General features: G+C 36.9%; 2 protein-coding genes across 2 annotated transcripts in view; one reads left to right on the top strand and one right to left on the bottom strand.

Annotated features, from left to right (window-relative positions):
• Positions 1–20,535, top strand: part of CSPP1 (centrosome and spindle pole associated protein 1) — a 42,674-nt gene extending 22,139 nt beyond the window's left edge. Inside the window, exons 14-27 of the mRNA XM_010077121.1 lie at positions 159–311; positions 2,449–2,561; positions 3,649–3,798; positions 5,015–5,161; positions 5,993–6,097; positions 7,471–7,537; positions 8,951–9,071; positions 9,773–9,918; positions 10,481–10,621; positions 14,183–14,223; positions 15,504–15,567; positions 17,361–17,470; positions 17,652–17,802; positions 20,309–20,535. Of these exons, the coding sequence (XP_010075423.1) occupies positions 159–311; positions 2,449–2,561; positions 3,649–3,798; positions 5,015–5,161; positions 5,993–6,097; positions 7,471–7,537; positions 8,951–9,071; positions 9,773–9,918; positions 10,481–10,621; positions 14,183–14,223; positions 15,504–15,567; positions 17,361–17,470; positions 17,652–17,802; positions 20,309–20,535 (1,736 nt within the window). The remainder of the gene's footprint in view (positions 1–158; positions 312–2,448; positions 2,562–3,648; positions 3,799–5,014; positions 5,162–5,992; positions 6,098–7,470; positions 7,538–8,950; positions 9,072–9,772; positions 9,919–10,480; positions 10,622–14,182; positions 14,224–15,503; positions 15,568–17,360; positions 17,471–17,651; positions 17,803–20,308) is intronic.
• A 2,484-nt stretch (positions 20,536–23,019) lies between these two features.
• The window catches only part of ARFGEF1 (ADP-ribosylation factor guanine nucleotide-exchange factor 1 (brefeldin A-inhibited)), a gene marked incomplete at its 5' end in the record, with an annotated part of 67,663 nt that continues 64,602 nt past the window's right edge, over positions 23,020–26,080 (bottom strand). Inside the window, 2 exons of the mRNA XM_010077119.1 lie at positions 23,020–24,486; positions 25,215–25,332. Of these exons, the coding sequence (XP_010075421.1) occupies positions 24,322–24,486; positions 25,215–25,332 (283 nt within the window). The remainder of the gene's footprint in view (positions 24,487–25,214; positions 25,333–26,080) is intronic.

The following is a 26,080-nucleotide window of genomic DNA, read 5'->3' as shown; positions in this document are numbered from 1 at the left end:
TGTTCCCTTCCCACCTGAACCATTCTCTGATTTCTGTAGTTGGTGTGCCCAGGAAAAGTGGAGTCTGCTCAAAAATCCCTGTATTTTTGAGAATCTGTGGTGAACGTACCTTTTATGAGAATAAAATATTATAAACAGTTATTTCCCCTTTCCTTTAGCGGACTTGAATATGATGCACAAGCAAAATGAAGATGCATATCATAATCCAGAGGCAAGACTATATGAAGATAAAAGGGCTATTGTATCTGTTGACCTAAGTTTGGCCTCCCCAAGACCTGAGAACACAGAAGCATCTACAAATAAAATAGCAGGTTTTTAAGAATACTGTATTACAGCTCTAATTATTTGTAGGTCTTAGTGATCAAAATTCTCCAGTTTCTTTACTCCTTTCTAGTAGTGCTGTGATAGTGTTAGTGCTCTCTACCTGCGAAGTCAGTATCATGCTTCTTTCACAAACTTCTTCATTGCTGTCACTGTGTGCACTGAAAATGTATTTTCTTATCTGTCTTGTCAGTAATGATAATTACTAACTGTTTTAGCCCTGAACAGTCACGATCAGTATATTAGTTTTCCAGGCTCAATGTTATCTAATCAAATCTTCATACATAGTTGTTTTACTTTTAAGTGACACAGTAAAGTACAACTGTACAGCAGGAGGGAAGATGGAGTGAAGGGAAGACGAGGGTCTGCAGATGGATGGTGAAATTGGTACGGTAGCTAGGTTAACCAGTTTAAAAAGTTCCAGGTAAATTGGGTATATAACATATCCACCCCTGTGAACTGCCTCCAAGTTTTGGGGATTTTGTTTTATTTTCCTATTTAAAAACTAATGCATCTTTCTCTTACGTCTTGTGAGACATCTAAATGAGAGAGCTGTGGTACTCCAGACCTGTCCTTCGTCCTGGCAAAGGCCACAATCAGTGGTGGTCTCTTCAATTCAGCTTAGATTCTGATTTTCTTTCTCCTGTCTGAACTGTTGCATTTCTTCATAAAGAATTATATTGTATTTGGGGCGTGGATCTACTTCTTAAAATTCCTGACCACTGGCTGTAGAAGCAAATTTTTTTGTTCCTTCTGTCCCCCTTCTTACTCTTTCTTCCTAATACAGTGTATATTTAAGCATTTAGTAAGAAGTGAAACAGGCAAGGCCAATAAAGTAACAATACAGAATAGCAAAGAGCCCCCAGGTTAGATAATTCACTTTGGGATCAGGAGGTGGTGCAGATCAGGGCTGGGAGCTTAGTCTTGCAGCTTCCATTTGATTAGTCAGGCAGTAAAGTGATACTTTCCATAGTAACTTGTCACTCTTGTGTCTGTGCCTTCCAAATGATATATCAACTTTATTCTGCTTTTTTGCGTGGAATATATCCATGTGAAGTAAATCCATCCTGAAAGAGCCACATGTAAATTTAGTTATATTTTTGGAAGGATTCAGACTGTGATTCCATGTAAAGAAAAATAGTACTAACCTCAAAGTGTGCTCCTTGGTATGCAAACACATGCTCCTAAGGCTAGGCTGTAGCAGTAAGCATGTGCATTCCTATTGGAATAAGTGTGTGTGTTATTTCTGCTTTCATTTTTGGGTGCTACATCACCGTATAGGGAACTGTAAGAGGGGAACATGAGAACAGCTACAGCTGTGTTCATCTCTAGCGCAGTGAAGCTTTGGGTCTTACACATCCTTGAGGCACTATCCTTTGGAGCAGACATGATATGACTGAAGAACATGCTGTGTCAGCTGAAAAGTTAATACAACTTACTCTGCTTTTCCTTTACTTACTTTCTTTGCTTCCTGTAGGGATCCTGTACTGTATGATATCTGACGCAATCCTCCTCCCATCTAGAGCTTTTGGGACTATATGGTTATGACACATTCGTAACCCAGGGCTAAAGGAAACCTGAAACTTCGTAGTATGGAAGGCAGCTTATACTGGCAGAATTCAATTTTCTGACAGCTCAGAATTTTACTTGCCAGTTTTGGGCTTTGTTTTTTGTAGCATCTGTTCCTATTTTAGCTAAATGTTTGTTCTGTTAGGATGTTCTGTTTTCGAAGAGTGAATAAACCTACAGGAACAGAACTACATGTGCTAAGGCAGAGTAATTACAAGCAATAAAGCAAAATTCTTTGCTATTCTAATTAACTTACAGGTATCGTTTTTAGATACTAAACTGCAGATTGGACAGTAAAATATATGGCTTTTATAGGTGTTGTTTTGTAAAAAGACAACTTGCTTGGACACTATTAATTGAACAGTTAAAATCTGATAGTATTCTAGGCAGACAACATAAGAACTTTTAATCCCAGGTATTGTTTTCAGCTATAGCTTTGACTTGTGGCTGTCATAAACTACCTTTCGAAGCAAGTGTCCCAGATACCCGCTTCTTTACTCTGGCTTGCTGTCTTAAATTTGCTTTGATTTTTATCTGTAACTTTCCTCCTCCCCTTAGGTTTTAAATTTGCACAAACTTCTCCTTTTGCTCGAGGTAAAGTGTTTGGTGAACCACCATCTCCGCAGCATCTTAAGCGTCAGGAGTCATACAAGAACTTTCTTCGTCTACAGGTAAATGTGCACACCAGTTATCATCTGGTTAAATACATTTTAAAAAGAGGAATTACAGTCACATCATCACTGCTGACCAAAGGCCTTCTCCAATCATAGCCAGTTCTGTACACAAGAGTTACACTAAGAGCTATATGCTATTGAGTTTCTCAGATCTTGCCTTACATAAGAAATGCTTATTAAAGTGATACTATTAATAGTTGGCTTCATTAATCTAGATTCTGTCTTTTTTTCCTAAGTACAGCTATCTAAATACAGTGTTGAATTCTCAAAGTGTGCATACATTACAGGTTTGCAGACATAAATATGTAAAGAAACAAAGATGTTTGCCCTTGGTCGTCTGTATGATACAAACGCATGTTCATCAGAATGAAATGGTCATCAGTGAAGCAATAATAGTATAGTTATTTATTGATGGTTATATAAAAAGTGATTGTTCTTCTACTAACATCTGTCTTCTGTCTGTAATACTTATAATCTTATGCCACAAGAATTAAATATCAATTTAATTAAATATCAATATCGAGGAAATGCTAGATAATTTAAGAGTACAACTATCGTACGGTACTTTGATGTGGATCTCTTAAAAAGAAAAGATCAAGGGTTTTTTCCATGTATAGTGCTGCCAAAAAGAATAAAGAATAGGCAGACCTTGGCTTCAGTAAGTCAGCACTGTGTCTAAAAATATTATAATTGTGGGAAGGAAAAAGATAATGTCATTTTTGTTTTGGTTTTCCATCTTCCATTATTTAATCAGTGAAGAAAAAGTTTATTCTAGCACATCCAGAGTAGAATAAGTGTTAGGAAATATTCAGGTTTTATTAGTAGCATTTATAATCAGTGTTCTTCCTGGGGGGTGGTTCCGTAAATAGTGGCCAGAAAGAAACAGTAAAATATCAGCTCATTTTAAAGGAATTCTGAAGATGAAATGTTAGACTGCTCCAAGAATTCTTTCAGTTGCTCCATACAATCTTTGATTATGCAAGTAGGTACTGCAAAAAGTAATAGAAAATCATGATGGTAAATATTGTTTATGAGATTATTGTTGGCTATTGACAGTTGAAGATTTCTTTGCTTTATTTTCTAGATTGAGGAAAAGAGACGTAGGGAAGAAGCAGAGCGAGAAAAACTTAGAATGGAAGAAGAAAAAGAAGAAAAACGACTAGCTGAACAGAGAATGAGAATTCAAAAAGCATATGAAGATGAACAAGAAGAGAAAAGAAGGAAAGAGGAGGAGGTGTAGTATTTTGATAGCTTGACTTTTTTCCATCCTAAACTAACCCTTTGTAATATTTGTCCTCTAGATTAAGAAGGTAAACTGAGAAGTTTCCTGTGGATTGGTCTTTGTTTTAAATGGGTCTGCATTAGCCAGAGGAGAGGTAGAAAATCGTCAGTATTAACTAGCACATTTTTCTCACTGTGGTACACTACTAACTTCAAGTACTGTTAATTCTTCTAAGAAAAATTGTATAGTGTTATAATTGACAATGCTGCTCTTCTTTCTAAAGGAAATTGTTTGTGAGGCCAATAAAAAGCTTTGTCAAATTGGTGAATTAAATCGGTTTTTTTTTCTTAGCCTCTTAAATCTAGCTCTCATGGGATTATTTGTGTTCTGAATGTAGCTATACAGGAAGATTTTGTAAAGCCTTTTTTTTAATTGGCCAGGATATATCTTTAAGATAAAAATACTGCTTGTTTTGGAAGAACAACAAGCAAATTTAATTAATATTTTTCATGGAGGTAAACTTGTGATTTAATTCAAACCCAAAAGCTTTATTTATCAGCTTTGGAAAATTAAATTAATTTGCATAAGTCAGAATCTCATAAATAATTGTAGGAAAAGGACACAAGGCCATCAGAGATGGAAAAATCTTTCAGTAATCTGCAGGATTATGAAAGATCAGTTCAGGATGCAGGACTTCAGGATTTCTAAGACAGAACATGTAGCTTATATCCTAGATTCTCTTCCTTAGTATGAGCAACTTAATTGGATGAGTCTTGTCTTCTGGGTAACAGAGGTGGTCTAGTATAGAGTAGGAAGCTAACTGATATCATTGCTTTTCACTGACACAAGACTAAAATTGAGACTGGATGATAATTTTCTCTGTGTGCTTGTGATAGTGTAGTGCATGTTTGCAGTATGTTTTGTTTGAATTTTTGGAAATGACTCCCTATGGTCAAGCCTTAACTAGTGGCAGATCTGGGGGCACAAACTGGTGTTTATTGAAGTTATTACAAATTCAGTTAAATTATGTTAGCAGAGCCAGGACTGCAGATGTTTACTATTTGCATCCATAGTTTTTAATTTGAATGTTTGAAGTCAGCCTAATGAAATAAGTTTTTCATTTCATACAAATCACTTTGATGTGTAATTTTAACTTTTCAAAGAACAACAAAGCAAAACTTTAATAGTGTTGAGTCTTTTTTATGAACTAATAGTGTTTATGTTACAGCGAAGACTGAAAAATAAAGAAATAATTCGATTAGATGAAGAGAGGAAAAAAGAGGCAGAAAAAAGAAGAAAAGAAAAGGAAGAAAAGCAAGGTGAACAACTTAGACAATATTTTGAGAAAGAAAAGATGGAGGAGGAAAAGAAAATGGTATGCTTCAGTGACTTTCTAACACACAAATACTTCTTCCTAACTTTTAAGAATAACTGAATTTTAAAGAAATTGCAGGATTTCTTAGACCTCTGCCTTCCATGTTGTTCCCTTCTTAGTTTATCAAGCCACAGTACCCTTAGTGCACACACAAAAACAGCTGATTGAAAAATCAGATCTACTACAGAGGAAACTTATCTTGCTGATCACATTTGCATTAGAAAAAAAATATTAAAATCTAGATAAATAAGAGCAAGCTGCACTCCATAGTTGGTTTTTATATCTGCTGTGAAGTACTGTGGCCTGCTTTTTCTGAGGTTCAAATGCAAATAAAAAGTTATATTATTTAGGAGACTGGAGGACTGTTCATCTTGAACAATGATGTTATTTGTAATTTAATTACTTTCCTTTGGTCTGGATGATGTAAGAAATCCATCACATAGAATTCTGATGCACAAAATCTAAGTGAATTATAGAACTGTCTCTTCTAGAAATTTCTACATGTAATTTCTTTAAAATGAACTGGTACAATGGAAGTGTCTAGAGGAAAAAAAGATATGTAACTTAACCATAAATTTATAAAACTACATCATAGAAAAAAAAAGTATTAAAATTACTGCAGGTAGAAAATAAAATCACATGAAGTAATTTTTGCAATAATTTTATGCAGTTAGGAGTTAAAAGCAAATTAAATACAAAACCAATTCAATCAATATAAGCAAAAGCATTTTTCTGTCAAATGAAAAATATTAACAAAACTCTTCCTATCCAAAATAATACTTATTCAGAATCTGTAGGAATGTAGTTTCAGTCTTGCTTTCCTCCTTGCAGTTTTCAAGGCAGCCTTCTCCCATAATTTCTGCTCTTCAGAACAAATCAATAAGAAAAGAAGAAAGGATTCCCTCTGCTGAGAGCCACATATCTTACTACGCACAAGTATGATTTTTATAGTCAACTTTTACTGACTTATTTAAGACAGGACAGTGAATTAAATCCTACCAGCTTTTTAATATTTGCCAGTTATTACTGGAATACCATAAATACCTGGAGACAGTCTTCATGTTAGCCGGTCTGGTAGCCTGAAACTGGATGTCCAATTTTATTCAAAGTATTGAAGAAATGTTTTGAGGGTATTATTTCTTTTTTCCTGCATGTGCAGGAAGAGATGAGCACCTCATTTTTGAGTGTACATACTCTGTCCAGACCCTTACCAAGGGTCTAATGATCTCAGGGTTTAGGATAAGAAAGTTTACATTTAACCTAGCAACTCATTGTGTTCACTCAGAGAAGAACTTTGCTCCTTTTGTTTGAAACTTTTTGTTTAGTGTCTGGAGGGAAGGGATGCCACCCAGGGGGACCTTGACAGGCTTGAGAGGTGGGCCAGTGTGAACCTCAAAGTTCAACAAGGCCAAGTGCAAGGTCCTGCATGTGGACTGAAGCAATCCCAAGCACAAATATAGGCTGGGAGGAGAATGGATTGAGAGTGGTCCTGAGGAGAAGGACTTGGGGGTGTTGGTTGATGAGAAGCTCAACATGAGCTGGAAATGTCTGCTTGAAGCCCAGAAAGCCGACTGTGTCCTGGGCTGCATCAAAAGAAGCATTAGCAGCAGGTCGAAGGAGGTGATTCTCCCCCTCTGCTCTGCTCTCGTGAGACCCCACCTGGAGTACTGTGTTCAGATGTGGGGCCTCAACTCATGAGAAATGAGACAACTCATTTCTTTCATTTGATTTAATATTCCCTGAGAAAATTTTTTTCTTTTTAAAATAAATTTCTTATGTGAAGAATATATTAAATAATTGTCTGTGATATTTTAATTTCAGGCTACACTTCTGACTTTTTATTGGAAATGTTTTTTTTGCCAACTGTTTGTATGATGAACTGGGCTAAAGATTTAAAAAATTAATTTGCTATGAAAATGATAATTTGGCAAAATACTTTAGAGTGCAGTTTCAGAAAATGTTTTCAGTAGGACTTTAAACCTTATTTAAAACTGTTGCTTTCCCTAAATGTTAAGAATGCTCTGGAGGATGGTCAGTTTATTTTTGTGTCTTTGCAGTACTTGGTATAGCTTTGTCTAGGTCTCTGAACAGTGCATAATAGGTATGATAGTAATTTGGATTATGCGTTTTAAGGTTAGAATTTTAAAAAAAATGTAGGCCTTAGCAACCTGTAAGGTTACTGTTCTGTCTTCCAATACTAGTGGTAGTTAATGTAAGTTAGACATAAAATGAGGAAATAAAATGTATTTTTATCCACTATATTTTCTTCCTTTGACATATTAACATTTCATATTCATTTTGATCACTAGGATGCTCCACCACCAAGGATTCCTTCTCCACCTGTCCCTGCTAGGAGAAATCAGTTGCGTGCATTTGGTAGGTAACGTCTTTATTGCAAGCTCACTTTCAACACAGTTGGTCTCAGTTACCGTTCTCTTTCTTCCCTGCAAATGAATAATCTTATAAAGTTTGCATTTTCATGTGGGTATTCTCTCTGTCTTAATATTATCAGTGTATTAGTATGGTATATCTGAAGTATTAATAAAAATGCATTTTTATATAAATAAAAATGCATTTATTATGTGTCTTCATCAGGAGGTATTTTTTTGTAAGAACTCTGATAATGGAATAGTCTGCAGGGAAGTGCTAGATCTCTCAGTCAGGACAGTGGTGACCACTGTGACCAGAACATTGCAAAACGGGAGAGTTTGGATTGGCTGAGTAATGGATTAGACCAACAATGTGTAGAGATTGCAGTCATAACTGTTAAATTCTGCTTTCCTTTGTTTATCTGCCTCATCCTCTGCTTGTTGCTCTTGGCTTTCACTCGTGTTTTTAAAATTCAGACATGGGAGGATCTCCTTTGCTCTTTATATGTTATCTATGTGGGTGGAAAGCAGTAATTTTTCTTCTTATTCTTTTTCACAAGTATAAAAGAAGCAATATGTTGAATGTAGCAGTAAATGATGTCCTACAAATGCTAACCTCCAGCAGCCAGTACCTGGGTCCATCCCGGGGAGTTTTACGGCTTTTCCACTAAATGTAAAGCAGAGTGGTTCTTAATGCACCTTTTGGAAATCAACTGACGTGGACCATCTGTCATGAGATAAATAAATACATATGAATTAAATCTTGTGTTCAAGGATTTAACCTAATAAAACCTGCTTCCATGCTAGGTTCTGGACTCCGGCTGGAAGTCAGTAAAATGTCAAGTTATTGTGTTATTTGGAAAATGAGGAATCTATGAAACTGTTTTAACTTGTGGAAGAATGCTGTCCTGACCACAAAAAAACAGCTTAGACCCAAAGTAGAAGGTCAACAGCAGCACATACTAAAAATAAGTGTTAAAGTTAGTACTCTTGAACACTTAAGAGTCTGCACTGAGTAGACAGATATCCCACTTTTGAGCCAGGAAAATGAGCTTGTGTGCTTGCTGATACCATCTCAGTTCCTGTCATCTGCCTGTAGGACTCTGAGAACTGTCTAGATTTCCTGTTTTCAAACGAAGGCTATTTACTGGTAACATCCACTTGCTAGTTATTTTATAGCTTTTCCTTTGTAAATACAGTGAAACGTTTCCATTGAAGTTTGGATGCTTTCTGCTGTTCAGAGGATCTGGTCCTCAAAATACAAGCTCTGACCTAATTTCTAGGGTAGGAAATGTTGGGATTCTTGTGTTTATATAATCCTTGTTTTAATTAACAGTTCATCGTCTTTTTTTTGTCACCTTACATTTCTGAGAGTGTCTCTGACATTCTTTATTTTTAAATTATTTGTGTTAAATTCCAGAGGAAAGAAAGAATGTGATAAGTGAATTATCAGAGATGAGGAAACAGCTTCGTAGTGAAGAGAGGCGACTGCAGGAACAGTTGCTAAATGTGACCGGCGATGATGATTTACCAATTACACGGTAAAAATTTAATCTTCAGGTTTAAAAGTTAGATTTTGAACAGGAACTCAAAGCTACTGTTTATTAGTAGGTAGTATTAGTTGGCTAATATACATGAGTGAAATGAAAATATAAAGATATAACTTGTATATAAAATTGTCTTTTTTTTTTTTTTCTAACGTGTATGGGTTTTTCCAGGCATCTTGGAAAAGTGTAAGTGTAAGAATGGCTGTACTAGTAAGACTGGAAATTGCATCATTCTGTCTTGGAGATTGGTCCAAAGCAGATGCCTAAGGCAGAATTATGTCTTATTACCTGTTTTCCTAGGGCCTCATCTGTGCCTGTAAACTGCAGTATTACTGCTGATGAATATGCTTATGAATAGCACAGTGCTGTGGAAGTACGTACTTTCTTATTGAAAGCCCTATCCTTTTTATTTAAAAAAATTGGTTTACTTCCAAAATTTATTAGTTAATCATACTACTTATTGGAAAAGACTCATCAGCTCATCAGTCTTAGTTCCACTCCATAAAGTATGAAGGATTTTTTTGATATTAAGTAGATTATCCCTTTTTATAACATAATATGCGTCATCATTACTTCTGTTTTGATAGCTTTATTTAAGGATGAAAGATGTGAGCTTTGGAAATATTATATTTCCATGTAACTCATTGATATTACAGTTTTAAATTACATTCTGCTGGATTTACAAACTTTTCAAGGAGGAGGAGAGAGAAGAATCCAAAGGACATATTTGAGATGGCCAGGCTTCGCCTGCAGGCTCCAGTAAGGCGACCTTCATCAAAGGAGGCACAAGATCCTGTGAATATACAGAATATCTGGGAATTTAATGAACTTAAATACAAAGGCAGGTAGATCTTCTTGTTATTGATGAAGAAAGGTAGTGAAACATCTGTTCTTTTCCTCCTGTCTTCCACGTCACCCAGAATTTAAAGACAAAAATAAAAATTACCGTCTTCACAGCTACTGCCCATACACAACATACTCTGTAGACAGCATTTTGTGTGTGTGAGTATCTCTCTGGGTGGCCATTGCTACAAGTGCACACAATTTACGGCATTGTAATGCTCAGTTATTAGTCAGAGCACTCACCTAGCTTCCAGTCCTTGCTGCTTAGACTTCGTAAACTTCTTATGCATTTGATATTACGATTTTATTGAAAGTAGAGTGAATTTGATTTTTTTTACCCAGCACCAAAATACGATTCTATGTAACTTTGTATCTTCTTTACTAGAAAATGTATTTTTTAATATAGTAAAATTGTAGAATCATTGCTGGAGTGGCTTATCCTCTTGGCCATTGTCACTGTTATTTTTAATGTTTTTAGTGACTTTGTAGCGAGTTCTTTAAAACTGTTTTTCAGAAACATTGGTTTAGGGAAAAATTTAAATTTAATATCTTTGCTCTAGATTCTGAAACGCGTATGGGCTTGAGGCACATGTATCCTGATCCTCCAAAAGATGACCAGACTCTAGAGATTCAACAGCAGGCACTGTTGAGGGAGCAGCAGAAGAAACTTGACAGAATGAGAATGAGGAGAGAAACAGAAGGTAAGGAATGAACAGTCTGAGATAATTTCAGTTATTTTTGCTTATTTGTTTTGTATTTGATAAGAATTAAATAACACCAGCTCTAGTTTTACTTCTTTCAAGTTTAGTGTCAGCACTGCAGTATAAAAGTGTAAAACACTGGAATGCTGTCATAATGTAAAGTATAAAAAAATCAAATACCTTTTTTCTTCTTTTCTGTTTTTTTTTTTTTTTTTTTTTTAAACTACTCTGACTGTTTTTCTTTGGTTCCCTGAAAGTAGTTTAACTAGTGCTTTGTACTTGGGATAAATGAAAAATAGTTTAAGTAGTTCTTAAAGAAAACTACCAAGCAGTAAAACTCTTCAGCTGATTTGTGATAAAAGCGTTAGCAGGTAAGTTCCTTGTGGCATTTCTTCAGTTCTCACTGAGGAAGTAAATAGCTTTGAAAACTGTGAATTGGTTAAAATGCAGCCAGTGTGTCTTCACTTTGTTCTCCTTGTAATGGATTAAATTCCTTTTATTTTGATAGTCTTGGGTTAACTATTTCAAAGTTTCAGAAATCTGTATCTGTAAATAGGCTGTGCTTTAGAAACTACACGTAAAATATCATAACTACTTTGCAGTCCTAGAACAAAATATTGCTTGTATTGCGTGATACAGATCATCCTAATATAGCAAAATATTAACATCCTAAAATAGTAAAATAGTTTGGCTGCATATTGCAGAAGCAGTGAAAAATAAATGTAATGCACCTTTTTTGTATACTGCACTTATCTGAATGAACATTACATTTGGAGTTATCTTTTATGAAGTCACAAAAGAGCAGTATCTCAATTTATTTTAAATGTTATTTTAAAATATCATAAGAGTCACTGCAATGTTTCCAAAAGGTACAGTTGCACTATACAAATGAACTCAGTTTTGAGTGCAAGATACAAATTTCTCAAAAAAGTGTTTGTCTCTGTAATTCAGACTGGCCTAACTAAATCTTTGGAGAGAAAGTAACTTTTATTTCTGTGGTGGGTTCTCCTTGGCTCGCAGCCAAACTCCCATGCAGCTGCTCACCTGCTCCTTAGACTTTTTTTAGAGATGAGGTGAAAGTTTGGCATAAAAAACCCCAAACACATATTGAAGGAAAATAGTTACACTTTTCAATACTGCGTTAGAAAAACTGAATGCCTCTTCTTATCACTGGTCATGGTTTGAGGCTTGTTTGTTTTACCTGTTAATAGACCCATACGTGAGTAAGATTAACAAAATTGATACCACAGTGTGAAGGGTGACAGTTACTTGCAAGGTGTTTTGTTTGGTACACTAGTGAGTGTTAAAATTATTCCTATTCCATCTTGGGCAGATGTGCTGGTGTTCAAGCAACGTGTGCAGTATTGCTTACATATAATAATACAACATTGCAGTTGCAAATAGGCATATCTGTACTACCTCTGTGTTAATTACCAGCTCTTGAATATCGTTTAATGTCTAAATGGATTTTTTTTTTCTTTCCCTTTGTGAGATTGACTGAAATGGTGAAAAATAATTCACTAGCCTCATAATTCAACTGGTGTCTGTGTGGGCTTTGGTTTTGTCTTTCCACCATTAGAATATTTTTCAATAGGCCAGTCTGAGAAGGTTTTAATTTAATGTTGTCTGGAGAGGAACCTCTACTAGCAAGAAACCAAATTTGCCTTTTTTCACTAATTTTAAGGACAAGCAGTCATTTTAGACATATGCTAATGCCAAATGGATAATGCAGGCTTACATGGTGACAACCTAAGGAGGCATTTCCTTGGACGATTTAGATTAGTTCGTAGACAAGCAGCTGATTTTAAAAATGGTTTTCCACTGATGCTTATAGAGGATCCTTGAGCAGCCTTTCCTCCCTCCTTCTCTCTCCTGCTGTTTCATATAATCCTTTATAGTCTGTCACTGTGTACTGAGCAAGAGAATTCTCTCTATTTCCAGTTTATTTTCCTCAGAGACAAGTTCATCATCTTCCCCTCATTGAAAATAGATGAGTGGTTTTATTGTCTGGTTTAAGGTAGAAAGAAAGATGAATTAAAGCAATATGTATTTTTGTACTGTGGGTGAAGTCTCATATTATAGGCAGTAGTGGCAAAGGGTTACCTTGTTTTCCCACGCTATATGTAAGTGTTCTTTACTTTACATGCTTTGCATACTTTTTTCGCCTCTGATATGCTTTTTATTTCTTTTTTTCTTTCTCTTCTTGTGAAAGAGAAATATGTGGACTATTAGTGGAACTATAACCTGAGAAATTAATGATTTTTTTAAAAGGTCTCAACATTTTTAAATGCTTTCTGTGTCCCTGTAAATAAGGCAGTCTTTTGCAGATCATAGAAAGTTTAAACAAAAATTGATAAATTAGAGAGATTTCTCTCCATTATTGGGTTTTTTTGTATCCTAGCTGTCGAGTTGAGTTGGAGCTCAGAGTGTTGTAGTTCAGCACTGGCAACTTCTGGGATGTTGAATACCATTAACTTCCAATTTTTTAAAAAAATATTCACAAATGTGTTTAATATAAGAAAAATATGTGATGTATTAAAAATTTAATATGTGAATATGATGCCAAAGAAACAAAAATACTTATGCTAGGTAAGGGAGGATAACTTATTATAGTAAGGAGGTCATCAAAGCAGGTTTCTGCTTAAATACTGTTTCATCTGGAGTTACATAACCTGGTGTGTTTTCTCAGTACCATGTTGCAGTTGCATTAGGATTCAGCAGTGTGCAGAACATATGATGAAAAAAACATTTCATGCTGGCTGTGTGACTGGATATTAAGATGCAGTAATTCAAAAAACAAAGACCTTAAGGTATCGGCAAATGAAAGATAAAAGGGTAAAAGAGAGAAACCACGTATTGATGCAGCAACCTTTTTTGCCCTAATGTGTTGCTTTGACGGCTTAAACCATGGCACTATCCCACAAATTCATGTTTTTCGCATCATTCAGTCAACACTTGAACATGAACTTTCTATAACAAGTGTTTACAATATTGTTGAAAACATAGCACAAAAGTAGTTCTGACTGTTCCAATATAGAGAACTTTTTCAGAATTCAGCACAATTTAGTGCAATTTTAACATTTTAATGAAGTGTGATTATATATTCTTAAAAAAATTGGTTTTCAGTAACCACAAAAATAGTTATGCTTCCTTTCGCTGGATAACAAGTCAGGTTTTGAATAAGGTGGGAAACTGTTGATTTTTATTAGCTATGAACAATATAGTTCTAGTGTGAAAAGTATGTTTGCTCTTTGGGAGAGACTAATGAATCCAGCCTTAAGAAGGGCTTGCACATACTCAACGTTCTTAGAAATAATATACTATCGAATTCTGTTTGATTTCTCTGATTCTACTTACATTGACATAAGGAAACTGGAATAAACATTGCATTCAAATGTTTTAGAAATATTAATTAAAATGTGTGTAATTTAAAAGAAGTAATGCATAGTGTTCCCTTTTTTGTAATAATATGCTGATAAAACTTAATATGTTTTAGTACTAACTGTTCTTATGTCAACACTATCGTTTTGTCCCTTGTCTATGTGGCTCTTGTTGATCAAGATGATTCTGCTTCTGGCAGTAACCCACAAACCATGGGACTGGTAAGAATAAAACAGGTTTTTTAATTATATTACTTTGCCTTTTTCAAGTGTGAGACATATTGTGTCTTTCAGAGATTTGGAGGAAGCAATTACACTTAAGTAACAAGCCAGCAAGCTTATTTAGTTCTCTTGCTTGTTGATACGATGAGTAGCAGCTTCTTTAAACTTGGCATACAAGTTGTCTTTGTATATAGAGTTTGATTCTTTAACTCCTTTCTTTTTATATTAGTTGGTACTTATTTTATATTCATATGATGTTACATTGCTGCTGGGACTGGGAATTAGCAGAAAAAGCCAAGCCAGAAGCAGTTGCTCTGAATTCAGGAGGCTAAAGTGATGCATGTGGCAGTCAGTGATTAGATCTGTTGTCTCAAATGGGACGTTTATTTTCTGACATGGTGAAAAGAGCGAAATCAAGTGCTGTCAACCTGGAATTCTGCACTAGCCCAAACTACAGAATAACAGAGTTCAATTGTATCTCATGGGAATGTGAAACCATACAAAATGGAAGATTGTGCAAGAGCAAAGCCATTAGCCTCAAGGATAATACTGTAAATATACACAGAAATGAAACCTTTTTTATTAAAAATAAATCCTAATGCATTTTATAGTTGTAATTTATTGCCTGAAATTCTTCTTCAGAGCAATGCTTTGCAGTAAAATATTTGTTTTCTTTTGTTCTGTTTCCTCTGGTAGTTTCTACTGCTTTGATTTCAGAGCGGTTTTCAACATAAATTATTCCATAGTAGAATTTCTGTAACAAATGATTGCAACTATGCAGTGAACTAACTATAAGTTCTGTAGTGCTTGTTATTCCTGTGAAAAATCTGTGATTTTAATACTTTAATATCAAATATTGTATGTGGTGGGATAAGTGAAACATAAGGAATTTTCTTCATTTGATCAATACTTCGTACAAACCTTGGGTGCAAAGCTCACTTCTGGTGCTGACTGTTCTGAAACTCAAGCAGAGGCATGAGGATTTATTTCTTGATGGAAATGTGGGTGTTACACAACTCACCACGACAGCAGCCATGTGTAGGCAATTTCAGCAAATGGGATTACTACAGAAATGTAAAAAAACCCCTAATGCCTAAAGAAAATAAGAGCTATTTAAAAATGTATAGGTTTTTGTAGCCATAAAGTAAGGAATAGTACAGAACACCAGAGCTGCTGTTTGCTTTGCAGAAGCTTGGCAATTAATTTACATTAATTGTAATTTAGCTCCACAAAGATATTGAGGCATCTGAATTTGTATGTCTTCTGTTTCACTTCTGTAGTTCAGGAATGAATCTAATGAATTCTTGAAAAATTCACTGTTGGAATCGGATAGCGCTTTTATCGGTGAGTTTTTGTCTCCTCTTCACCATGTTATGAGTGTACAAACATGTCATTTAATATAATGATGTATCTCTCAAATGATTATTACTATTTTAAAAGTTGTAGTGAGTGTAGCTATGGTTTTAAAGTATTAGAAAATTATGCCTTCAAATTAAAACGTAGATCATTATGGAATTGTACTGCAATAAACTTGTGTAGGTCACACCTGAAATTAATGATGCTGCTCACTTGCCTTACACCACTTCACATTTTTTAATGAGAAAGCATCTTTCTGTGCTCATTGTGCTCTGACTGGGATGTTAGCCTTGTCGAGGAAATTTTTTTTTTACATCTTCCCAGCTTTGGATAAGGAAAAGTTAATATTTGTTCAGCAAGTGTGTTACAATGGTAGAATATGCAATGCTTTTATTGTTCTGCAGCAAAGAAAATAATTTATTAGCAATCACTTACAACTGACGGTTATGAGCTGTCCATAGTGAGATGTAATGGTGCTGTGCAGCCAGCAACTTGTTACATTTTAATTCTATTGGTTTACAAGCATGCTTGATTTTAAGTATGATTATATGGGTGTAAAATAGTGATTCATTCTAAATTACTCACTTTTCTGCTGTTCACACCTTACTTCATTTCACATAACTTGCAACATCTTGTAAGCATTGTTACTTCTTAATCATCTGAATTAGATGGTTTTTAGCTTTTTTTAAAGATTTTTATATAGAGGGCTATGTCTCACATTGTCTTATCTTATGGCTCTTTTTTACATACATGCATGTGAAGTATGAATACTGCTAGTTTCAGATGTGTTTTGTTTCCAGTCACTAGAAATAATAAGGCTAGGACCAATCTTCTCTTTTTCAAAAAAACCCAACCAGCTCAGGCCTCTGTGCATTATTTTCCATTAGCCAGCATTACAGTACCTTGAAATTCTCTTCAGTCATCTCTGGGAAATAATGTTCCATGGTTTTATTTTTTGCTGTAGGGGAGGTGCAGTAGATTCCTGCAAGTGCTTTTCAATGAAACTAGATAAGTTTCTATATACCAAAGATTTTTATCTGTGGCTTTGGTTAAAAGCAGAATTTTTCATTTGAAGTAGTTTCCAGGATCAGCAAAGGAAGGGGAAATAGACAAAACAAGTGTGAAGCAGTGACATCACCTTAGGGTTCAGTTATGTTATAAAAATAGAACACCTCTCCCCACCCCGCTGCCCTGTAATGTGATAGAAATATGATAAAAAATTTATCTGGTTACTTAGTTTTCTATGAACAGATTCTAATACTTTATTACATGAAAAAGCTACGAGATAACTAAGATGCGATTAAGGTGTAGATTACATTATCATATACTCCATGTAACGCTATCATCTATTTACATACATAATTTATTACATGATTGTATTATTTTATGCCTCCAATTTGCCTGGTGTTCTCTCTTTCAAGCAGAGATACTAGACTCATTTGAGCAGTCATTGTTTTCTTTAAAGGCCCGGGTATAAACAAGACATGAGGATGTAAGGTCGGTGGTGGATTTGCAGGATATGAAATGCCTTATCTAGACAAGAGAGATTTCAATGTATATCTCAAAATATTCCTTGCCTTTGCTTCAAGTTTATCCATTGCCATGTTATTTTGTCTGCATCTGGATGTCACAGGCTTCATGCGAGATGTCCTTGTTGGATATATGCTCTGCTTGCTGTGATTGTCAAGCAGAACACACTGGCTTGTTTCAAAACATAATGGGTTTGAACACTGTCTAGTATTTTGATTTCTTTGAAAACAATTTCATCTCTATTCTTCCAGGTGCTAATGGGGAAACGTTTCCTGCCTTAGGAGAAGTTAATTTATCACCACAGCTTCCACCTTCTGCGAGGGAGAGGAGACGAATAAAGCAGAAAGCGTTGGAGTGTGCTGTACGTATGATAACCAGATTGGCTGAAGTACGAAGGTAGAGCACAGATCTAATGCTGCCAGGCAGTTCCTGTGGTTACTTAGTGGCTGGATGATGTGGGTACAGAGGGTGTACATGTATAGCTATTTGCCCTTTTACAAAGTACTCTATGAAGGATCTGTGCATTTTTTGATTTTCGGCAGGAGGATGTTCCACCAGAGCAGACACCACTGCTGCAGCCTGACGGCTTTTCTTTGCACTCGAACTTCAGCCTCGATGTTGATCAGCTGAAAGGCAAGAATGAAGAACGATTGCGCAGACTGACTGAGCTCCAGCAGAAATCTGCTTACTTAGGTATGCTCTGTGTAGTAGAAGTGATGTAGTGAATACGAATACTAAGTAATTACAATAATTAAAGGAACAAATATTAATAGACTGCCTGTAGTTTAACAGTGAGCAACTGGCTGAAACATAGGAATGATTTGTAGAGTTCTGTAGCTGGTGCAAGAGGTTCCCCAGCAAACTTCAACACAGCTTTTTAGAGTAAGTTTAGAGGAGGGTAATAGGAGAAGATGCTCTAATTCCTGTCTGATCAACCACTCACACTTCTGTCTGTACCACTTTTGTGATGTGTCGCTGCTAGCAGTAGAATGTGGATATCCAGCTGCTTAGCTGAAATCTTAGTGGAAAGAAATGAAACTGCTGAGTGATTAATGTTGATAGAGTGCCTGTGGGAGTTTATTGGCATTCCTAGGAATTAGATGTGTGTGGTCCAACCAGCATGAAGTGACACCAAAAAGTTGTGTATACAGAAGTACTTCAATTTCTAGTTAATTTGGATTTTCTATTGGTTTGTTCCCATAAATGATCATTCAGTATTTGAGGTTGGTATTGGTACCTCTTTCACTGTACATGCACTTGAATTTATTATGCATGTCTTGTGACCATGTAACAGATTAAATTTAGATTCTCCATGTAGATCCACTTTGTGTATGAAGTACCAGTTATGGCAACCATTAGTGGCCTTTAATTTCTCACATGGATTATGACCCAGCTGATACACTTTGTGCTAATGACTCTGTGATGTGAGTCTGAAATCTCCCTTTTTTTAGGAGGTGGTTGCTATGCTGTCTAGGTAATTACAGTATCAATATCTTTTTAATAGACTTAATGAGAGTACAGATGCTGACAATTTTTTTGATTCTGTTGCTATAGGTACTCTTACAAGCCTTTCATCCTTTTTTTTGTTTAATTATCTCACAGTGATTTTTAAGTCACTTGAAAAAACCCCCATTCATACTCATTTCTTCTATAATCTAAACAAATGCTTTACTAATTTTACTCCACCCAAACATTTTTTCTATGTGGACTTCTTTTATTTCTCTGACCTTGTTCTATGTCACCTCTTTTATCATTTCACCTCATATTGTGTGAACTACACTTTTTATTTTGTTTGCCTTCTGTTTGTCATGGTCTCCAGAGCTTCAGCCTTTAGAAATACGTAATTTTTATATGCATGTATATATATAATATATATTTATGTGTCTGTATGTAGCTCTTCCTTAGAATATGTGCCTCTTGGAAATGGAACAAGAGATCCTTTTGCTCAGCTGTGGTCGATAGGGCTGCACTGCTGCCTGTGCTCCTGTTCCCTCCTCATACACAGTGACATTACAAAAACAATTAGTGAAGCCAAATGGTTTTACTCCCTTTCCCTAGCAGTTTGATAGAGCCTTTATGGCATCTTTTTGCTTTCCTAACAGCTAGGACGGTTATTTCTCCTCCACCATCAGAGACACTACTGGGAGAAAACCACTCTCAAATATATAACTAAGGAACTCTGGTTATCCGCCCTTTAAATGATGGGGGAGGTGGCAATTTACAGGCTTTCATAAATGTAAGAGCTGATCCTGTTGGCACAGTAGTTCACTTTCCTTCATGGGACTGATGTGGGAATCCTAAAGCCACCCTAGAATTGTTTTCTTAATTGGAAAATTAGCGCATATTGGAGCCAGGCCTCCTCCCATCAGTGTAGACCTGGTGGGTACTTTGGGTGATGAAGTCTCCACAAGCCAGCAGCTACCTTCTCCAAAGGGCAATGTATGCGTGTTGCTAACTGCGTCATCAAGCGCAGACTGATACAAAGCGAGACTTCTCACAGCTTTGAGCACATTAGATATGTGGCTGAGACCCTGCTATATGTAAGAGAAGTTGCCTAAATTGCTTGAGACTTTTTTTGGCATTCCTCTTTGCCTTTAAGTAAAGGAATGCTGGAGCCTGCATCCACAGCAGGCAGCAGCACTGATTCCTGGTAAGTGAAGGCTGACGGAAGAGAAACGCTAATATCTACTCCAGGGCACTCATGGAGTTAGTGGTCATCTAGGGGCTGGATGTGCTGCAGTCAGTGTTTGTCTGGAGTCCAGGTACCACTCAAGTTCTAAATCAGTATTTCATGTAAAGGAAGTGGATCTACTTGTTCCCAGCCTCTAAATACAGACTGTGAATTATCAAGTGGCAATACCAAAGAAAAATCTGTATCTGAGGCTCAATTAAGAATTTTATGGAGCATACAAAGTGTTGAAATTCATGATGAAGCCAAGTTTTGTACTGGAGCTGGTAGCCCCCTTTGTTGATCTGGCAGGGGAAGGAGACTTGGAGTCTTTAGCTGTTGACCCTCCATGGGCCCAGTTCCCAAGAACATCAAAGATGTGTGTTAAGGAGAAACAAATGTAATATAAAAGCATTATTTATGCACTTATTGCAGAAAAATAAGCCTGTTAAATATAACAAAATGGTGGGGTAAGATGTGCTAAGCTTTTGCCCTCTCTAACAGATGCACGTTGCTCTCCTTCTGTCTCAGGTGATGATGTTTCCTTAGGTGAAGCTGATGACCTTTTGAAGCGTGCTCCATCTCACTCTGGCAGACGGCCCAGTTCTGTTGACACAGTTGCAACAGAGGCCTGGCTGCGACCGGGAACTTCAGAGACACTCCAGAGGCTCATGGCTGAACAGCCAAGCCCAGCAAAGCTTTCACCTGAAAACACACTACCACTCAGCTGGCAAGGGCTCTCAACTGCCCACGGCTGAGCAGCACCGCAGGAACCAGCTGTGCCTTGCAGCCGCGGAGGGACTGTCAGCACTCCTGCACTTTCTTGTAGGGATCGCTCTCTTCCATGGACGTAGTGTGGAGCTATGTGTATAATTTAAAGAGCAATAATGAAGTAACAGAAGCTGCAGTGTAACAGAGGTGTAGAGCAAGGATGTTTTATATGGCGTGATGTGGGAAGTGGAGGAATAGCGTAGTGTTTTTTGCACTTTTTATACAAGTTAAGTTTCAGCTTCAAAGCTGGACTTACTTTTGTGGTGTGTGTGTGTGACTTTGATATTAAATCATCAAAGTTAATTTTTAGCTTTGTTTATAGCTAAACTCCAAAACTGTCTGGAAATAGAGTAACCCAACAGCAAAGATGCATTTTAAGCTTTTACCAAGAATAAGTAACTTGGAGAAGGGCACTTGCTTTTCATGCAGTGATGAGTGAGTGCTATCCTGTGTGAAAGTTCAGCAAGGAGTCCCACAGAAAAAATGACTATTAGCAATGTATCTTACGTTCCCTAACCTGTTATGTGCTGGAAATACAGATATTGTTGCATATATTTAATTTATGGTTCTGATTTAAGAGTTAATAAATTATTTTGTTACTGGAAGTGTGAAAGCAGACTCTAGTTTTCTTATCATTTGCTTCAGCTTACATTTACTCATGAGCCTGTCTTCAAAGAAGGAGGAAGAACAGAGGGAAGAGTTGCTGAATAAAAGCACAGAGCCTTAGCAAGAAGGATGTGTTGATGGAAGCAACCTTCAAAGCCACCTTCAGCGCTTCTGTCTACCTGCTTGAAGGCCCCAGCAGAGAGATGTACTTCAGCAGGGTGTTGCGCTTAGCTTCCTGACAGTGATAGCCTGTTCCTTCCCCGAGAGGAAGTGCCAAATCAGGCTCCTTCTTACCAGGAGATGTTTGGCTCATCAGCCACAAGCCTGATCACATTCACTAGTTTGGGTGTTGACACCAAGGCCAGTAAGTAATGCAGGGTCCTAGTGCAATCCGAGGCCTAGACTAGAGCATGTAACATAGGGCTCACGGCTGCCTGATTCCGAATTTCCCAGAGGCAGGAACCTCAAAATAATTTCAAGCAGATACAAGTGAAAATGTTTTACAATACACTTATCACCCTGCCACAGCGCCTCTCATGCTGAAGCCCATCTTACATATTTCATACTTCTTCAGTTTGTCACCTGCCAGCCTTCCCCTTGTTTTTGATGCCCAATATCTCTCTCTTCAGTTGCTTCACAAGTTGAACTTTGTGATACATTCACTGTACTAACTTCAGCCATAACGCAGAACCTGTCTTCTCTTTTTCCTTGTCTCGTGCCTTACATAGCTTAGCTTTTCCTTATGCCTAACTTTAATCAAGGTCTTACCTCCTGATAGAAATATATATTCAGTATTATCCTAAAAAGCCAGCCTGGTTTAACTGCAGAGTTATTGTAAATATCACTGCCCATCACAGGTGTTTCTTCCAGTTCAAGTCTAGGACACTGCACAGAATTCCCTTAAGTTGCTTCCTTCACCTCTGCAGCAACCTGGAACCACTGAACTTATTTTAACCTCACTGGTCCACAGTGTTTAGCACAGTGACTTCACTCTTCCGTACAGCTACCCTCCCTGCAGCATCCAGGCTCATCCAGTGCCAGGAACACCTTGATAATGGTACCAAGAACCCTGCTTGTCACAGGCAGGGGGGAGAGTATGACAGCAGTAGGGATGGGTCACCTTATACATAAGAATTATTACTGATCACAGTCAACTGGACAAGAAAGACCTACCGTCTTGGCTGGTACACTTTTAAGATTTAAACATTACACAACAAATTGAAAAAATAAAATACAGCCCAAGAGGAAATTGGGCTGTACAATTACAATTAATTAAAATAACCTCAATTCTCCTTCCTCTGACTTTGATAAATGCAATTGGGTGTTGCTCCACCCCACTTAACATTTTTCCTAGTCCCAGGTCCTGCCTTTTAATTCCCTTCTTCACTGGCTTTTCCATAGCTATGTCATTGACCTGGTTACGCCGATTTTGAAGCCTGCTGTGAACAGTTACAGGGAGATTCATTCCTCTGCGAGATCAGCCTCCCTCATCCACCTTCAATGCTCAGCTGGCTGCTGTATTCTGAGGGAGCAGTCTGATGAACTGTAATCCCAGCCTTTCCCTTCCATCCGCCCTTGTTCCACTGTCTGTTTGGTATTAGTATTCTAATCCCCAGAAAGCAAAAACAGTATTGGAGTTTCTATCTGTGCACTTTTACTCTTTTTTTTTTTCTTTTTAAACTTACCATTCTTTTTCACCCTGTATTTGTTTAACAGTGAGAAGACAGATCCTAGTCAACCAAAGGGCACCCACCTTTCTGTCCCCGGAGGGCTGGGGATTGTTCCTTTGAAACGAGAGCACAAGAGGCAAAGGGAACTGTAAAACAAGTATCTGTGGATTAGACTGGTTGTGATTGCACTGATGAAAGAGTTCAAAAACTTTATTGACCTATAACCTGATTAGAATCAATATGCCAGATGAGAACCAAATATTGTACAGAAAGTTGTACAGAATTTTTTTACATAGAAAACTTTACATATCTGTACCATATACATTTTGTCCATCTGAAAAAAATTTCTACATCCATTGTAATACAGAATGCTTGACAATCTTGTCTTTTAACCATCAGCGCACAAGTCACAGTATGAATACATTTCCAATAAATTTAACCATCCCCAAACCATGCCAGATTTGTTACTTGAATATATTCAACATTAAATTCTGTACATAAGAGTGAAATCTACATCAAACAAAAAACATCTGACAGCAGACACAACCTAGACTTGTTTGCAGTGATTCAAGTTCCAGTCCTTGAAGGATCATCATATTTCAATGGCTCGTTATATTTAAAAGCCCTAAAACAAGTATATTACAGGTAGTTATGTCAGTCTTGATATTTCTACCTCTGTTCTTGAGAAAAGTCAGCAACACTAACTTCTGGGCTACAGGGAAACAAAAAAGAAAAAAAGAAAAAAAAAAGAAAAAAGAAAAAAAAGAAAAAAAAAAAGAAAAAAAATCAATCACAAACCTAAAAAATAAACCCAAACTTCTAGTGCATTAGGTAAACAATGAAGTGTTACGGGTTTTCAGCAAACCAGTAATACAGAAATTAAACAATTCAGGAAGAACTGTATAGTGTTAAAGAGTTTATATTACAGACCTGCATCTCTGTACATTTTTCACAGAAGGATGATTACCAATGTCTCAGACAGCCTGAGTGTGCAAAAATCTTAGAATATCAGACATAGTTGCTAAATATCTCTTACCACGAACAATAATCTCCATTTTCTTTTCACTATAAACATTTTATCCTTCAAAATACAGCTCTCCTGAGTTGTACTTCTTGCAGAAGCTCAAACCTTTACATATATAGTTCTTTGGGTACATTTTACTTTCACACCCGCCATAAACATCTGTTGCTAAACCGCTGTCTAGGACAGTAAAGGATATTGCAGCCCATGCTGACACGAGGACTGTGCTAAAAACTGGCTCAGTGCTCAGCATAAGCCAGGTAAGAGAAACCGATAGAGATAATCCATCAGGAAATATAGGGACTGGAGTGTTGCAAGCCTTAATTACAGTTGTAAGCATCTGTACCGTTAACCCTTGGGTACACATTGCCAGACCATTTGTATGGATATCCAGACAGAATGGCTCAGCTACCTGGTCCGTTTATTTAGCTGAGGAATATAAACTTTTAAACAGAGCAATATTCAGTCACTATCTGCTACTGCTTGCTTATTCCAGACTCTTGTTCTGGTGGTTGGGATATTTGGAAAACGACACCAATCCGCAGGAAAAACCTTCGCAGAACAGCTCGAAGTTCAGGAATAAGGTCAAACTGCATAATTTCACACAACAGAGGATAGTAGAATGAGGCATGAGCCTTGAACTGAGGAGAAAACAGAAAAAATTATTCCATTATGCATCAATACACCTGAGAAGGCGTGTGGCAAATTAAGAAATTTAAACACTCTAAGTCAAGGTGAGAAACCCACAAAGTACAAGCAGGAACATCCTTCTAACTGAAGCTAGCAGTGCTAGAATAAGGCCAGGGCAGCTGTGATGTACGCTGGCAGATCCTCCCTAAGCTGCACAGAGCTCCTTGCTAATGCATCTTCTGCAAGAGGAGGAATTTTTCAATTATCAGTTAAGTTTTTTGTTGTAGTTGGCCCCTTTCACTTAATATTTCAGGCAAGTTTTGTTAGAAATAGAAGGAAATCTAAGTATGGATTTATTTACTGCGGAATTGCTTTGGAGAAGGTCAAGGTGATGTACATGTAGCACTGGAGGCAGAAACAGGAGTTATTTCATTGAATAAAATATCAGCCACCAAATCTCTTCCTCATCAGGACAGGGGTAAAAAAAGCAACTTAACACACACTACTCAAGGATTTTAGCATCTTCTAAATCTTTTCAGACACATTTTATTTTATCACTCACTGGACCCTCACTCTGCCTTACTACTGTCAGTATCTGTCAATGTACGTTCAATGTACGTTCTCTCAACGAGTGTCTGCAAGGCAGCAAGAGCTTCTAAAGTCAAGTACATAACTGTGTGTGAATAACTACTTCTTACTTGTAGTGTTGTCTTAAATACCACTCCAAACAGTTACTTACCCTTTCATCACTTATCTTCAGGACTTTAGTCAAAAATAAAAGTAACAGATTAGTCCAGGCTTCCCGATGACTTTCTGATGTAAGAGTGAGGAAATAACTCAGCGCCTCACTGCAGACACTAGAGAGAAAAGACAGAAAACCTAGTAACTAATATTTTCTTTTGAGCTCTACTGCAGAGAGGAAGCCTTGGCTTTGCAACTATACTGGTGTAGAGCTCTGGTGTAGAACATCATCATTTTATGAAGGCTCCTGTAAGCCTGATGAGTTAACAGAAAGCAGTGATTTTCCTGTAAGTTCCAAAGTCCTTGAATTTCAGTATTAAGTATGCCCACAAAACACGATCGAGCTGTTTGTGCATATATTTAAAGTGTATCAAGTGCTCTCTGAGAGGTATTAAAATCCATATGCCAAAATGATACGTAGACTTTAAAAATTAATCTCATGTTGCTGTAACCAGGTAGTTTTCAACTCTGCTCCCTGGTCTATAAACCTTAAAATACTTTAACCGTGTTACTGCCATGATTTTAAGCCCTGTGTTCTTCCAACACTTGCTTGGACAACATTGTAAACTAAAAACATTCAGGTGAACCTTAGTATTCACAGTAATGAACAACCAAAAAGCCAAAAGCTTCTGTATGCCCATAGGCTCCTCAAACCCAGTGCTCATTTCTGCAGATGAGAACAAATAGCATCAGTTCCCTGAAATATCTGAAGTTACTGAAAGAAAGAAGCAGAGTTTACGTGACAGTTGCTTTTCTTTTTAAAGAGGAGCTGTAACAATCCCCCACCTACCCACATGCTACAAAAAAAGAAGGTGACAAAACCTTTGTTCTCTCCTGCAAGACATGCAGTGAGAACAAAAAGCA

This window comes from Pterocles gutturalis, unplaced genomic scaffold, assembly GCF_000699245.1.
Source record: "Pterocles gutturalis isolate BGI_N339 unplaced genomic scaffold, ASM69924v1 scaffold21098, whole genome shotgun sequence".
Taxonomy (NCBI): domain Eukaryota; kingdom Metazoa; phylum Chordata; class Aves; order Pterocliformes; family Pteroclidae; genus Pterocles; species Pterocles gutturalis.
Note: the sequence above shows the minus strand (reverse complement) of the source record. Positions and strands in the feature narration are given on the sequence as shown.